Raw genomic sequence first — 13468 nt, 5'->3', positions numbered from 1 at the left:
AAGACCTTTAATCATTCTTGTTGCTCTTCTCTGACCCTCTCCAATTTCTCCACGTCTTTCTTGAAATGCGGTGCCCAGAACTGGACACACTACTCCAATTGAGGCCTAACCAGCGCAGAGTAGAGCGGAAGAATGACTTCTCGTGTCTTGCTCACAACACACCTGTTAATACATCCCAGAATCATGTTTGCTCTTTTTGCAACAGCATCACACTGTTGACTCATATTTAGCTTGTGGTCCACTATAACCCTTAGATCCCTTTCTGCCATACTCCTTCTAGACAGTCTCTTCCCATTCTGTATGTGTGAAACTGATTGTTCCTTCCTAAGTGGAGCACTTTGCATTTGTCTTTGTTAAACTTCATCCTGTTTAACTCAGACCATTTCTCCAATTTGTCCAGATCATTTTGAATTATGACCCTGTCCTCCAAAGGAGTTGCAATCCCTCCCAGTTTGGTATCATCTGCAAACTTAATAAGCGTACTTTCTATGCCAATATCTAAGTCGTTAATGAAGATATTGAACAGAGCCAATCCCAAAACAGACCCCTGCAGAACCCCACTCGTTACGCCTTTCCAGCAGGATTGGGAACTATTAACAACAGCTCTCTGAGTACGGTTATTCAGCCAGTTATGCACCCACCTTATAGTAGCCCCATCTAAATTGTATTTGCCTAGTTTATCGATAAGAATATCATGCGAGACCGTATCAAATGCCTTATTAAAGTCTAGGTATACCACATCCACAGCTTCACCCTTATCCACAAGACTCATTATCCTATCAAAGAAAGTTATCAGATTGGTTTGACACGATTTGTTCTTTACAAATCCATGCTGGCTATTCCCTAACACCTTACCACCTTCCAAGTGTTTGCAAATGATTTCTTTAATTACTTGCTCCATTATCTTCCCTGGCACAGAAGTTAAACTAACTGGTCTGTAGTTTCCTGGGTTGTTTTTATTTTCCTTTTTATAGATGGGCACTATATTTACCCTTTTCCAGTCTTCTGGGATCTCTCCCGTCTCCCATGATTTTCCAAAGATAATAGCTAGAGGCTCAGATACCTCCTCTATTAGCTCCTTGAGTATTCTAGGATGCATTTCATCAGGCCCTGGTGACTTGCAGGCATCTAACTTTTCTAAGTGATTTTTAACTTGTTCTTTTTTTATTTTATCTGCTAAACCTACCCCCTTCCCATTAGCATTCACTAGGTTAGGCATTCCTTCAGACTTCTCGGTGAAGACCGAAACAAAGAAGTCATTAAGCATCTCTGCCATTTCCAAGTTTCCTGTTACTGTTTCTCCCTCTTCACTGGGCAGTGGGCCTACCCTGTCTTTGGTCTTCCTCTTGCTTCTAATGTATTGATAAAAAGGTTTCTTGTTTCCCTTTATTCCCGTAGCTAGTTTGAGCTCATTTTGTGCCTTTGCCTTTCTAATCTTGCCCCTGCATTCCTGTGTTGTTTGCCTATATTCATCCTTTGTAATCTGTCCTAGTTTCCATTTTTTATATGACTCCTTTTTATTTTTTAGATCATGTAAGATCTCGTGGTTAAGCCAAGGTGGTCTTTTGCCACATTTTCTATCTTTCCTAACCAGCGGAATAGCTTGCTTTTGGGCCCTTAATAGTGTGCCTTTGAAAAACTGCCAACTCTCCTCACTTCTTTTTCCCCTCAAGTCTTGATTCCCATGGGATCTTACCTATCAGGTCTCTGAGCTTACCAAAATCCGCCTTCCTGAAATCCATTGTCTCTATTTTGCTGTACTCCCTTCTACCCTTCCTTAGAATTTCAATCTCTATGATTTCATGATCACTTTCTACCCAAGCTGCCTTCTACTTTCAAATTCTCAATGAGTTCCTCCCTATTTGTTAAAATCAAGTCTAGAACAGCTTCCCCCCTAGTAGCTTTTTCAACCTTCTGAAATAAAAAGTTGTCTGTAATGCAGTCCAAGAATTTGGTGGATAGTCTGTGCCCCACTGTGTTATTTCCCCAACATATGTTTGGATAGTTGAAGTCCCCCATGACTACCAAATCTTGGGCTTTGGATGATTTTGTTAGTTGTAAGATGGGGTAAGCGGGGTGCAGGAGCAGGGGGGAAGAGGGACACCCTGACATTAGCCCCCCTCTTCCCTCCCTGCCCACCCCCCGCACAGCAAGCAAGAGGCTCGCAGGAGCAGCACATGGCAGTGGGGGGGAGGGACAGCTGCAATTGCTAGCCTGCTGGGCAGCTACTGCACAGGGAACTTAGGGGAGCGGGGATCTGATAGGGGGCTGCTGGTCCACCCTGGTTCCAAGCCCCCACCAGCTAGCTGCAATGGGCTGCTCTTCCTGCAAGCAGTAGACAAAGCAGGCGGCTGCCAAACGACGTTAGAAGGGAGCATTGCGCAACTTTAAACGAGCATGTTCCCTAATTGATCAGCAACGTTACAACGAAACAACGTTAACCGGGATGCCTTTAAGTGAGGAGTTACTGTACACATTAATGCTCATATCACAGCAATAGACTTATTATAAATACCTGTAGAAGATAGAACTTGGAACTTTGTATTCCTTGGAAACAAGAGACTGGTGTCAATACTAGCTATAAACCAGATGCTACAGTGACAACTGCCATATAAGAATCTAGACATATTATCCCTCAAACATCTGCATGCCTTCTTCCATGACATCCCCTATGCTGGGAATGTCCTCCATGGACTGATCCATAAAAAAAAAGCTACCCTCACTCTCTATGACGCCTACAAGAAATCAGCCAGCCAATCTATTACAGATAGGCGCAAAAAATATATGTTGAAAGGTTAACAGTAGATAAAATCTATGTACTTTGATATTTTCTCTCTCCTTCAGTTTTATGTGTCTTCTGAGGTAATAAGGCCTTCAGTGCAGATACTGTTTCTACCAGAGTTTGTATAGTGCTAACAATGAGGCTCCAATCCTACCTAGGGCCCCTGAGCACCACCATAATATAACCAACAAAAACTAGATTCGGTTTAGATTAGAAAGGAGGACGCTATGCAGAGCAAATTTGAACTCAGGTCTCCACGGAATCTCAATATCTTTCTGGTTTCTGAGAATCAGTACAATATGTCCAATAGTCTTATTCCATTCAGTAAGTACAGGAGTTCCTGACTCAAAAAAACAAAACCTCAGGCAACTACTCAAAATTTCAAGGTAACATCCAAAAAATGGCATTTGTTTTGTGACCCTGCTCACTGCAAATCCATTTATCCTGTAGACTTATGTGGAATTAGTGAAAATACATTTGGAGAGCATGCTCTCAAACTGTCAGAATAAGGATCCCTGCTAAAAGAAAGCCCCACACATCTGAGCTTAACACAGCTGGGAAAGTTCAAAGTCATTTATTTCATCTCAATTCTTGCTTTTTCTCCAGGAATCCCTATTATGATTAGAGATGAGTAAGCCAGCTGGGACCTTTGCTCATTCCACATACTCAACCTATACCGTATCTAAAGTTTGAAAATATATATATTTTATATATTTATTTTATATTTTCCACCTTCTTCCCTTGCAAGCTTCAGCTAGGAATTGGAAATACAGAAATACTACCACCAACCTGGCAAAAGCGGGGAATACTGGAAAACTCAGGAGAAAGCCTTTTCATAGGAGACTTTTTTCAGCCCTAATATTTGTGCGCTTATCCCAACCCTACACCTAAACATTATGATCCATCACCACCTCTCCAATTTCTCTACAGCTCCTTCTGTCTCTGTCCCCTCCTCCTCTTGATACTATGTTCTCCACCTTCAACTACACTCCTGCCCTCAGCATCTTTCCACACTCTGGCTAGCCCATCAATTATCTCTACCCTGTTGCATCAGTTTCCCTCTGCTACTGGGCTGCCAAGCACCTTTGAACTAAATCCACAGAGACCACATGAACTCTCCAAACTTCTCATGGCTAAACTAGTTAACTTTACCCCCACCGAAATGTTTCCTGATCTCCATCTCGCTGCACTTAGTCACCATTCTCCACACAACACTATTCACTGAAGTATCACACACTTAGGGCTTGTCTACACTGCCCCACAGTTCAGACTAAAAGGGTGTGAATACTACTCCAAACCGAAGTGCTGTACTGTAACTACCCTGTATGGATACCGAGGATGCAAACTAAAGAGTCCCTAGTTCATGTTAACATAGTCCTCTTCAAAGAGGACTTTATTAATGCAAACTAGGAACATTTTAGTTTGCACCTGTAGCATCCGCATGGGGCAGGTACCGCACAGCGCTTAGATGCACGCTGCTATTCACCCCTCCGAAGTCCAAACTGCAGGGCAGTGTAGACATAGCCGCAGATTTTGATAGGAGGTGGCCACAACTCCAGCTTCACACAGGTTTCCCTCTCTCTTCTATTTGTTCTCCGTTTTTTAAATTCAAGTCTATGGATAGCAATTTATTAAAATACATTCCCAATTGCTGCTTCTATTCCACATATGAATTATCCTCTGCATGAAGTTTTCGCTGCATTCCTTTAGTACTTAGCCCTTTCTTAAATGCTGATTTTAATCCCATTATCTCAACATTTCAATGTCCTTTATTTCATCTTTTCTGGTTACTATAAACCTATTTTTCCTTGGCTCTCCTTAGAGTTCAAACTTCTTTTTATACTGGCACCATGCTATAAAAATGTCACAGTACCATGTATATGGATTTTAATTATCTCCAGGTGCAAATGTTTTAACAATGGCTACTGTGCAAGGATTTCAATGGCTCTTCATCTCAACACTGAAGACCATCTGTACAACTAACAATGCTTTTTGGTAAATTGCGGAAACAAACTGTAACAAAACAAACCTGACCTTGAAAACCCAGAGTAAACATGAACACTCCTGCCACAGGGACAGACATTCCAACTCAGGAGTTAAGATGTCTGAAACTTTCATCCCATGTCCTTTTAAAGATATTGTACTTTTGTGGCTGACCCAATACTTCTAAACTATAGATCACATTAAAAAATAGCATTATATATAGGCTTGTCAAAAATTGGTTTTTATTTTTGTATAATGTTGACGGATAACATCAATGTTTATTTTTAAGCATTTTTATTTTTATTAATTTAAATTTTCACAGTTGTAAAGTAGGCAGGGATCAGACAATAGGAGGGTTAGACAATTATTTATGACAGTGGGGACAGATTCAAATAGTTAAAGCTTTATAAGGTTAAAACACAAACTGTCCACTTTACAAAGTAAATACCCCTTATGTCAAACTAATATTAAAAGTTTTCAAGAAGCATTTTTCTTATTTTGATTTTCTGTACATTTTGATCATCATTAATAGAAATATTTTTTCCTTGGTTTGTGTGTGTATGGAGAAAATTGACATCTACCGACATTTATCGATAAAAGTCTAATCTTTCCTAACCTAATTACATGCAGCAATAAAAATAACTAATTTGTTCCAAGCACACCAAATAATTGATTAGGTTCATTCTCTACTGTAACCCTTAAACCTCTCCTTTGCCTGTATTATATCTAATTTTAATGTAAGCTCCTTGTAGCAGGGCCCTTTGAACTGGTCTGAAAAGCGTCATGTGGTGCTGCAGAAATAATAAAATTAACTGACTCATCACTAGCAAGATGGGATACTCCTTATGTGTCTATCTAGATTCTTACATGGCCCTCATTTGCTATAGGATACCAGCATCTCAAACATGCTGTTTGTATGAAGGTAGTGACTAAAGGTGCCATTGTGCTATGCAGACAGCATCTGCCCTGAACAGCTGGCACTCTACATAAACAAAGGATGGGAATGGAAACAGGCACAAAGAGGAGAAGTGACTTGCTCAAAGTCACACAGCAGGAGTGGCCAAGCTCGGAACATCAAGTCCAGTGCCCTACCCACTAGATCAAGCTGCCTCTCCACATCAATGGATTCATCATAACAAACACTCTCCAACCTGTAAGGCACATGAATATTACCATCCCAAATTTGCAGATGGGGAACTGAGGCACAGAATTGCTCAATGTCAATCAAGAAGACTGTGGCACAACCAGGAATTGAACCTTCCTTTATAGTACTTCAGACCAGTGCCTTAAAACACAAGTCCATCTCTCTCTCTCCTTGGAAACAGCTTGTGTCTGCAAGAGGGTGGTGGCAGTGCAGTACAACAGCAGTGTAGAGCACAGTTTCAAGATGTCATTCATTTCAGAAAATGTGTAGTAATTTTAATAGAAGCGGAGAGACTTCAACAGTCGTTAGACTAGCATGGATCTAAACAAACCGTCAATGAAGAGGTTCTGTATATGTGCACAGTTTAGAAAAGACTATGGACAACTTGTTTGGAAATGGCTCTTCTCCAGTCCCCATTCCCACCCACCCCACTATCAAAATGTTACAAGGAAAAGCCACTCACTCTGTAAGCAATCAGCATTGAGCAGGTCTTGGCACTTCTCATGACATTTGACCCCACATTCAGTGCAGCGCATACCCTGCCTTGCAATGCCCCATAGGAGCCCTTCACACTCGTAGCAATACGTAGGGGTTGTAGCTGTCCACACCTCAAAATTGTGAGGGGTTGTGCAGGAGATAGGATAAATTAAGGCTTGCAGGGTCTTCTTATATACATGAGATTTCTGCAATTCAAGAACACACACGAAGCAATGTCTGTGATTGGGATGCTGTTAACATGCACTGTTTGGCAAGAGAGTCATCCTGGGATAATGCGACTGTTTTCTTTAGGGAATGTATCATTTTTCTTGAATGAAAAAGAGAAAGGGTGAAGATTAAATCATCAACGTTTGTCACGTCATGCCTGATGGAGCCATGACTGAGGTAGCCAAGCATGCTAAACCTAGGACCTTGTAGAAATGATGTGCAGAAAACACCATTTCAAAATCAGTTTTTACAGTTACTTTAAATAAACCATAGCCAATGGCATTCAGAAAGCAAAGAAGTCAGGTCTGTGTGTAATAGCACACTACATAACCAAGTTCTACTCAGCATATCTTAGTTCATAAATCAGACCCTTACGCACTATTCTAAGGTTCTATCTGGGATATCATATTTGCCACACATTTTTAAAAAAAGCAAGTAATACTGGTTGCTTTACACCTATGCTCCTAGTCTGAGTCCTGCAATGCTCACTTGATTCTCCAAGAAGAATATGAATATTCACAGAACCAGCCCCTCCGCCCCCCCATTAATTTGTTTAGGAAAGACCCCGGGGAGCAAATAAACTCTACTTACCAGCTCCTCATCCTTAAGAGAAGTTCTAGTGGCCATTGCTGAGGTAATTCCAGCCTTCCTGGATTGAACCAGTGACTGAGAAGGGAAAGTGTCTGTTATTCATTACAAAAGTGTACACACATTCACTGGAGGTCACGTACTTGTACATGCACAAAAGGGAAGATGCTGTCACCAGCAAAGGTACTGAACAGAAAGTCTACACAAGTCAACACCCTCTGCTACATTTTCCAAATGGTAATCTCCTTGCCCCAGAAAGAGTCAGGGTGTGTACTTTAAAAACATAAATCTAGTTAACTATGTATGTTTCCTTCTGCCCCAATCCACTTTGTTCTGGAGTGAGTTTTACTATTTCCCCCTGTATGAAGTGTAGATAAAACTGGATTCTCTCCTGCATCCTTAAAACAGACAAGGTTTATAAAGTGTTCTAAACTCATGCTCCACCTCCTACATTCAAGTTCACGCATAGATAAAGGAGATCAAATTATCAGCCATGTCACCTAGAAAGAGCTCCAAACAGGGATGGCTGGATTGGGTCAGAATGAGGAGGGTAAACTAAAATCTTGGGAGGATTTTATGGGGTTGGAAGGGCAGCATGTGTTTGAATGTGTCTGTGTGTTACATTCAGTGGCCATCCCCAAATATAATGAACATCACTGCTTCTCAAAGTAGCTACCTTCACATTGCGTATGATGGAGGGACTGCAATCTTAAATTTCTTAGGTTGCTGTTTTTTCAGCACCTGCCACTGGCATCTAACCAATACCTAAAAGGCTAGAAAGCAGATTAGGTCCTTCAGCAAGCTACTCCAGCTGTAGGAAGGCAGATAAGGAAATGAGAGAAGACGTTGCTGATTCTTATAAAGCTAGCTAACCCTCTCAGGAGGGATCTCTTACTCTGATGTATGACGCTTGAGACAAGACTGAAAAGGTTCATTCAGTCAGTGATGTGGTGGGCCAGAGTGTGGCATATGCATGTATTGTGGTACGGCAGAATTCAAAATAAAAAAGCAAAAACAGTGGAGGGGAAGTAAAGTAAAAAAATCTTTACTTCGGGTAAAGACGTGGTGGACAGTTTTTAGCGCCACTTACCATAGCCTGTAGAGAGAGTGAAAGCATACAAAAGAAGTATAATAGGTTAATTCCATTATTACTAAGTTTCCAGGTATACAAGCAGTTAGTAAAACATACCCTCCTAGGCTCTGCATGTGTCAGATGACAGATGTACAAACCAAATTCTCTATCTTTACCTAGAATACATTTAGATATCAGTGTATGGAGGTTAGAGATTTCGCAACTTCTCCCAAGTGTTAATGTATTAGCTGTACCTGATACAATATTCAACACTATCCATAAAAGTTACACTCATCTGACATGCCATCAGTATAAGAAAGCCAGCTGACCTCCCTGTTTGTATGGTTTCTAGAGGAACATTTAACAGTGTGTAAACAGGTTTCAGTGATGGGAAGAATTTTTAACATTCAAGTTGCATGACAATTCCGGTGTACAGACACTAAGATACGGTAGGCAGATTTATTTCTCTCTAACATTCTTAGCACCTAGTATTTTTCTGAAACATCAGTATAGACATTAACATTTTCTACTATAGTTTGGAGATAAATTGACGAGTCAAACGGTATTGCGCCCCAAGACACAAAGTGACCACAGCAATTATTATATTTATAGAAAAGAAAAATCTTACCAAATCACTGACAAGTGGAATTGGTTTCTTTTTACGTAGATCAGGCATGCTGTCAATGCCATAGAGACCACCTGCAGGCCTGGAAGTGCAGGGGGGAAAAGTGTTAATAAGGTCACAGAAATGGCACAGTATGATACTGTCACAAACCATCCTGTAGAAACCAAACATGGCCTCCTGCAAATATTGATCACTCTGCTAATAAAGTAATCAATGTAAACAGAAGGAATCAATCTTGACACATCGAGTCCAACCCCCTGCCTTCACTAGCAGGACCAAGTACTGATTTTGCCCCAGATCCCCAAGTGGCCCCCTCAAGGATTGAACTCACAACCCTGGGTTTAGCAGGTGAATGCTCAAACCACTGAGCTATCCCTCCCCCGATGAAGGATTAATACACTGAAATGTGACTCAGTAACAAACAGAAAATGTTAAACACTACAATGAATAACCTTGTCAATTCTGAATGCTGAGAAGCACTCTTTTGGTATAGCTGCATCCACAATTTATTGCTGGTATTTTGAGCTTCATGTCATAAAATTCCTTGGAGGTTTGGAAACCATGCTGACCTCCTTCTTATCCCTCTCCTCACCCCTCTCCACCCTCCAATGAAATCAGTTTTGATCTCTTCTTCAGAAAAAATCTCAAGTATTGATAGAGGAAATGCCAGAAGTTATCACACAAAATTGTGGCAGCAACACTTCAAACTCTAGACAGACACACTCTGTTTACTCTAACTCCAGCCTCCTGTCATTTTTTGTGTATCCACCGGTATTCAGGAATTCAGAACACTGCTATAGTATGAGAGAGAGAGGTGGGAAAGTGTCAAAGGGAGAATGACCAGCCTAAAGGTCATATCCTACTGTCATTCACATCAGTGCAGAACGTAAGTCCTGGGCCTCAGGCCTTTAGGATTTTGGGAGGAAATTCCATATTTTGGGGAAAAGGAGAAAGCATTTATCTAGCTTTTTTATGTTTATGATGCCAAGGCTATTTCTAATATTCCAAACCTCGGGGCAAGGATGGATTTCATCACCAAGGACTATCACTAAGCTGGCAGGTAGAGGCATGAAGATTCATAGACAAGAGGAATACAATTGCTGCAAAATGATAAAATAATATTCATTTTACAGCATCCAGAAGAGATGCAATATTTTTTTTTAAATCAAAAACTTAAAAAAGAAAGAGTCTCCTCTCCAAAAATAAAGTTTGATAGCTTTTAGTATACTTTCTTTTCCAAGCACGTTACCTGACAATTGCAGGATTCTTGTAACAGAAACAATCATTGCCTTTAAATCTCAAACATTTTCCATAGAGAGAGAGAGATTTTAAAACATTATAGATTCCCACACTGAAGTGCCAGCCATTCGTTAGTAAAGTGGGCAGTGGAGTGAATGGCTGCGTTCTTTCCATGGAAACCAGAGTCATTTCCTTGGCTTCCTTGGCAACACTTACAGTGTGTAGTATTAACTGGTACAGTTGGTTTTCCTTGGTGAAGAAAACAAATCGCAATACTCCTATTAAGTGAGGACATTGGCAAATGTAGGTTTGAGCTCACAGTGGCTTGTCACTGGTGGTTAAGTGCCTAACTAAACCCACTGCATGCATTCACACAACACCAGGTGGAAGGCAATGTGCTAATTACAACAGCTGCAGAGCACTAGATGTGAACAAATGGGCTTTCCTTTAATATCCCTGGGGTTACACTACACGTAAACTAAAACCAGAACTTTTCAAGCGAACACCCTGATTTCCTCCAGAAAAGAGGGATGGACCACCATGACAGGCCTCCATGGGCGCTTCCAAGTCTCTCTTTTGAATGAGCTGAAAACTCCACAGCCATGCTACACAGGAGCCTTTTCCCACCACTGCACTACCACTATTCTCTGAGATTACAAATTTGGCTGATAGTAATAACTCTGTAGATGTAACAGACTTAGATTTTTGTAAGGCATTTCACTGACTACTGCAGAGCATTCTTATTTTAAAATGTGCATTATACAGCATCAATGCAGCACACCTCAAGTGGATTAAAAACTGGCTAACTGACAGATCTCAAAAAGTGGTTGTCAATGGAGAATGATCATCAAATGTGAATGTTTCTAGTGGAGTCCCACAGGGTATGGTACTAGACCAAATGCTATTGAACGTTTTCATCAATGATCTGGAAATCACTACTGGTAACATTTCTGAATGACAGATTGGTGGAGTGGTTAGAACTGATTATACTGAGGACAGGGCAGTCATACAGAATGATTGGGCTTGCTTGGTAAACTGGGCTCATTCAAACAAAAGGTGTCTTAACCCTCTAGGCAGAAAACTAGAAACTGAAGGACCAAGTAGGACATCTGCAGATGAGAAATCGTTCCTAGCAGCAGCAAGCTACAGTACTCGGAGCAATTGTAGGTACCCACTCGGCTTCTTTTACAACACCGGCTCGGATAACCGGCCCCAGAGTGCCTCTGTTGGAGAGGCATGATGGGACGTGCAGTAAGTTTTGCAGGTTCATTACCCAATGCAGACTCCAGTTTATGCTCCAGTCCAAAAATGTGTCAACAGATCAAGTTAAAGTGGAGGCTAGTATAGAGTGAGGCCTGGCCCTGGCCTCTTCTTTTTTAGAGCAGAATCACTCAGTACTAACCAACGGGGAGTCATTCTTACAAGCGTTTGCCAGTATTTTCAATGACCCTCACAAAGCCCACACGGCAGAGACTGCCTTACGAAAGTTCAAAAAAAAAAAAAAAAACTGGGGTCAGGCCCTTCCTATGTTGCCCAGTACAGATGTTTGGCTGTAGATGCCACTTGGAACAGTGCCGCTATCCTCCATCCATTTCAGCTTGGCCTTTGTGAAGAACTAAAAGACAAGCTGGCACAGGCGGACCCCCTTCTCCACCAGGTTAGAGGCTTTCGTGGGCCTGTGCATCCGGATAGACATCAGACTGCACGAATAGCAACTGGAACGTAGGAGGAGCCCTCCGACCTCCCGCACTTACCTAAGGCTCAGCCCTCAGCACCAAGTGAGCTTGCCTTGGTCAAGTCCTTGCCAACTGACATGGGACGGCCCCGCCTATCGCTGGGTGAACAAGAGCACAGAAGACAGGAGAACCCCTGCCTCTATTGGGGAGGAGCAGGGCATACAGTAGCCAAGTGTCCTGTCAAAAAACATGCTAACCTGATGACAGGGAAGAGACTAACTTCACACCCCAGTCAGGAACCCAAGCCTGGGTACCACCAGGGAGAAACCCTGAAATTATGCTAAACTAGGAGTTCCTCATCTACCTCCACCTTCTACAAATTTCCCTGAAATTGCAGATCCTGCAGGTTGAGCAGGCCTTTCCCATACAATGAGGCCTTGACGGATTCGGGAGTAGGGGACAATTTTATGGATTTTTCCACAGCCATGATCCTCTGTCTCCCACTACAACCCAAGGTTACACCAGACTTGGTAGAAACAATAGATGGGTCTCCACTGACATCGGGCTTGTTACAAAGGAGACTGCACTGATGGAAGTGGTGACAGGGGAGCACCACAAAGTCCTAAGGTTTAACCTTATTATTTCCTCACATTTCACCATGATTTTAGGGGCATGATGGCTCACCACCACAATCACCATATTCATTACCTTCCCATCCAGATTCTGTAGGGAGAATTGCTTTCCTGTTCAAGAACTCAAAACCCTAGAAACCAAGACTGAATTTTTAAATATGTTCTTATTAGACCTCCCATCGTATAAGAACATAAGAACGGCCATACTGGGTCAGACCAGTATCCTGTCTACCGACAGTAGCCAATGCCAAGTGCTTCAGAGGGAATGAACAGAACAGGTAATCATCAAGTGATCCATCCCATTGCCCATTCCCAGAACCAATGCATTTGGTTTGGTGCTAGCTGTATTAGGCATTAACACCCTTTCAACCTGAGTTATCTGTTAATGAAGTTCTTTGTGCGGCAGAATACAGTATATAAATTGCAGTTTGGCTAAACATCACACTTCTGGGGGTAATGAAGAAATGTTAAATGAATTATTTGTCTGACACAAATTTAAATTTTGTAGAATAGTACAAGTCTTGTTCAATACAAAAATCATTTTAAATCAGTAATTATTTCAAAAAGTATAATTTCTACTCTTCAGGCCAGCAAATCATCTTAAGTGTGTGAACTGGTCTATTTATTATACAAACTCCTTGTTAAAAAGGGAGTAGAAGGTGTTGTTTAGAGTTAGAATAAATCACTATCTTCTGCTACTGCTAATTGCCAGTTCTCCACCAACCTCTTCAGCAGAAACTTGGGCTCCTTTGGAAAGCAGAAGGTTGCTAGGCAGCACTAGGCTTCTGCAGGTGTGGCAAGAAGCTCTCTGTGACAGAGCCAACATTGCAAAACACTTACTAAAAAGTAAAGAGCTGTAAAATGAAGCCTTATTCAGTTTAACTTCATGTTTGGTTAAGAAAGCCTATTTCAGTGGTATGAAATCTAGTTTACACACAGGGAGAACCAATATTGTGCTGAGATTTCAGGACAAAACTGCCTCTGCACATCAATGCCTACTGTGTACTGTACACAAGCAACGA

General features: G+C 41.5%; 1 protein-coding gene across 4 annotated transcripts in view; it reads right to left on the bottom strand.

Moving 5' to 3' along the window:
• Nucleotides 1-13468, bottom strand: part of UNC13B (unc-13 homolog B) — a 380304-nt gene that overhangs the window by 142045 nt on the left and 224791 nt on the right. For all 4 annotated transcript variants that reach the window (XM_054031597.1, XM_054031595.1, XM_054031596.1 and 1 more), the window contains 3 exons: nt 8903-8981; nt 7206-7280; nt 6373-6592 (listed from right to left, as the gene is read on the bottom strand). In XM_054031597.1, coding sequence (XP_053887572.1) covers nt 6373-6592; nt 7206-7280; nt 8903-8981 — 374 coding nt within the window. The remainder of the gene's footprint in view (nt 1-6372; nt 6593-7205; nt 7281-8902; nt 8982-13468) is intronic.

This window comes from Malaclemys terrapin, chromosome 6 (genome assembly GCF_027887155.1).
Source record: "Malaclemys terrapin pileata isolate rMalTer1 chromosome 6, rMalTer1.hap1, whole genome shotgun sequence".
Taxonomy (NCBI): domain Eukaryota; kingdom Metazoa; phylum Chordata; order Testudines; family Emydidae; genus Malaclemys; species Malaclemys terrapin.
The sequence above is the reverse complement of the archived record's forward strand: the minus strand, read 5'-3'. Positions and strand labels throughout refer to the sequence as shown.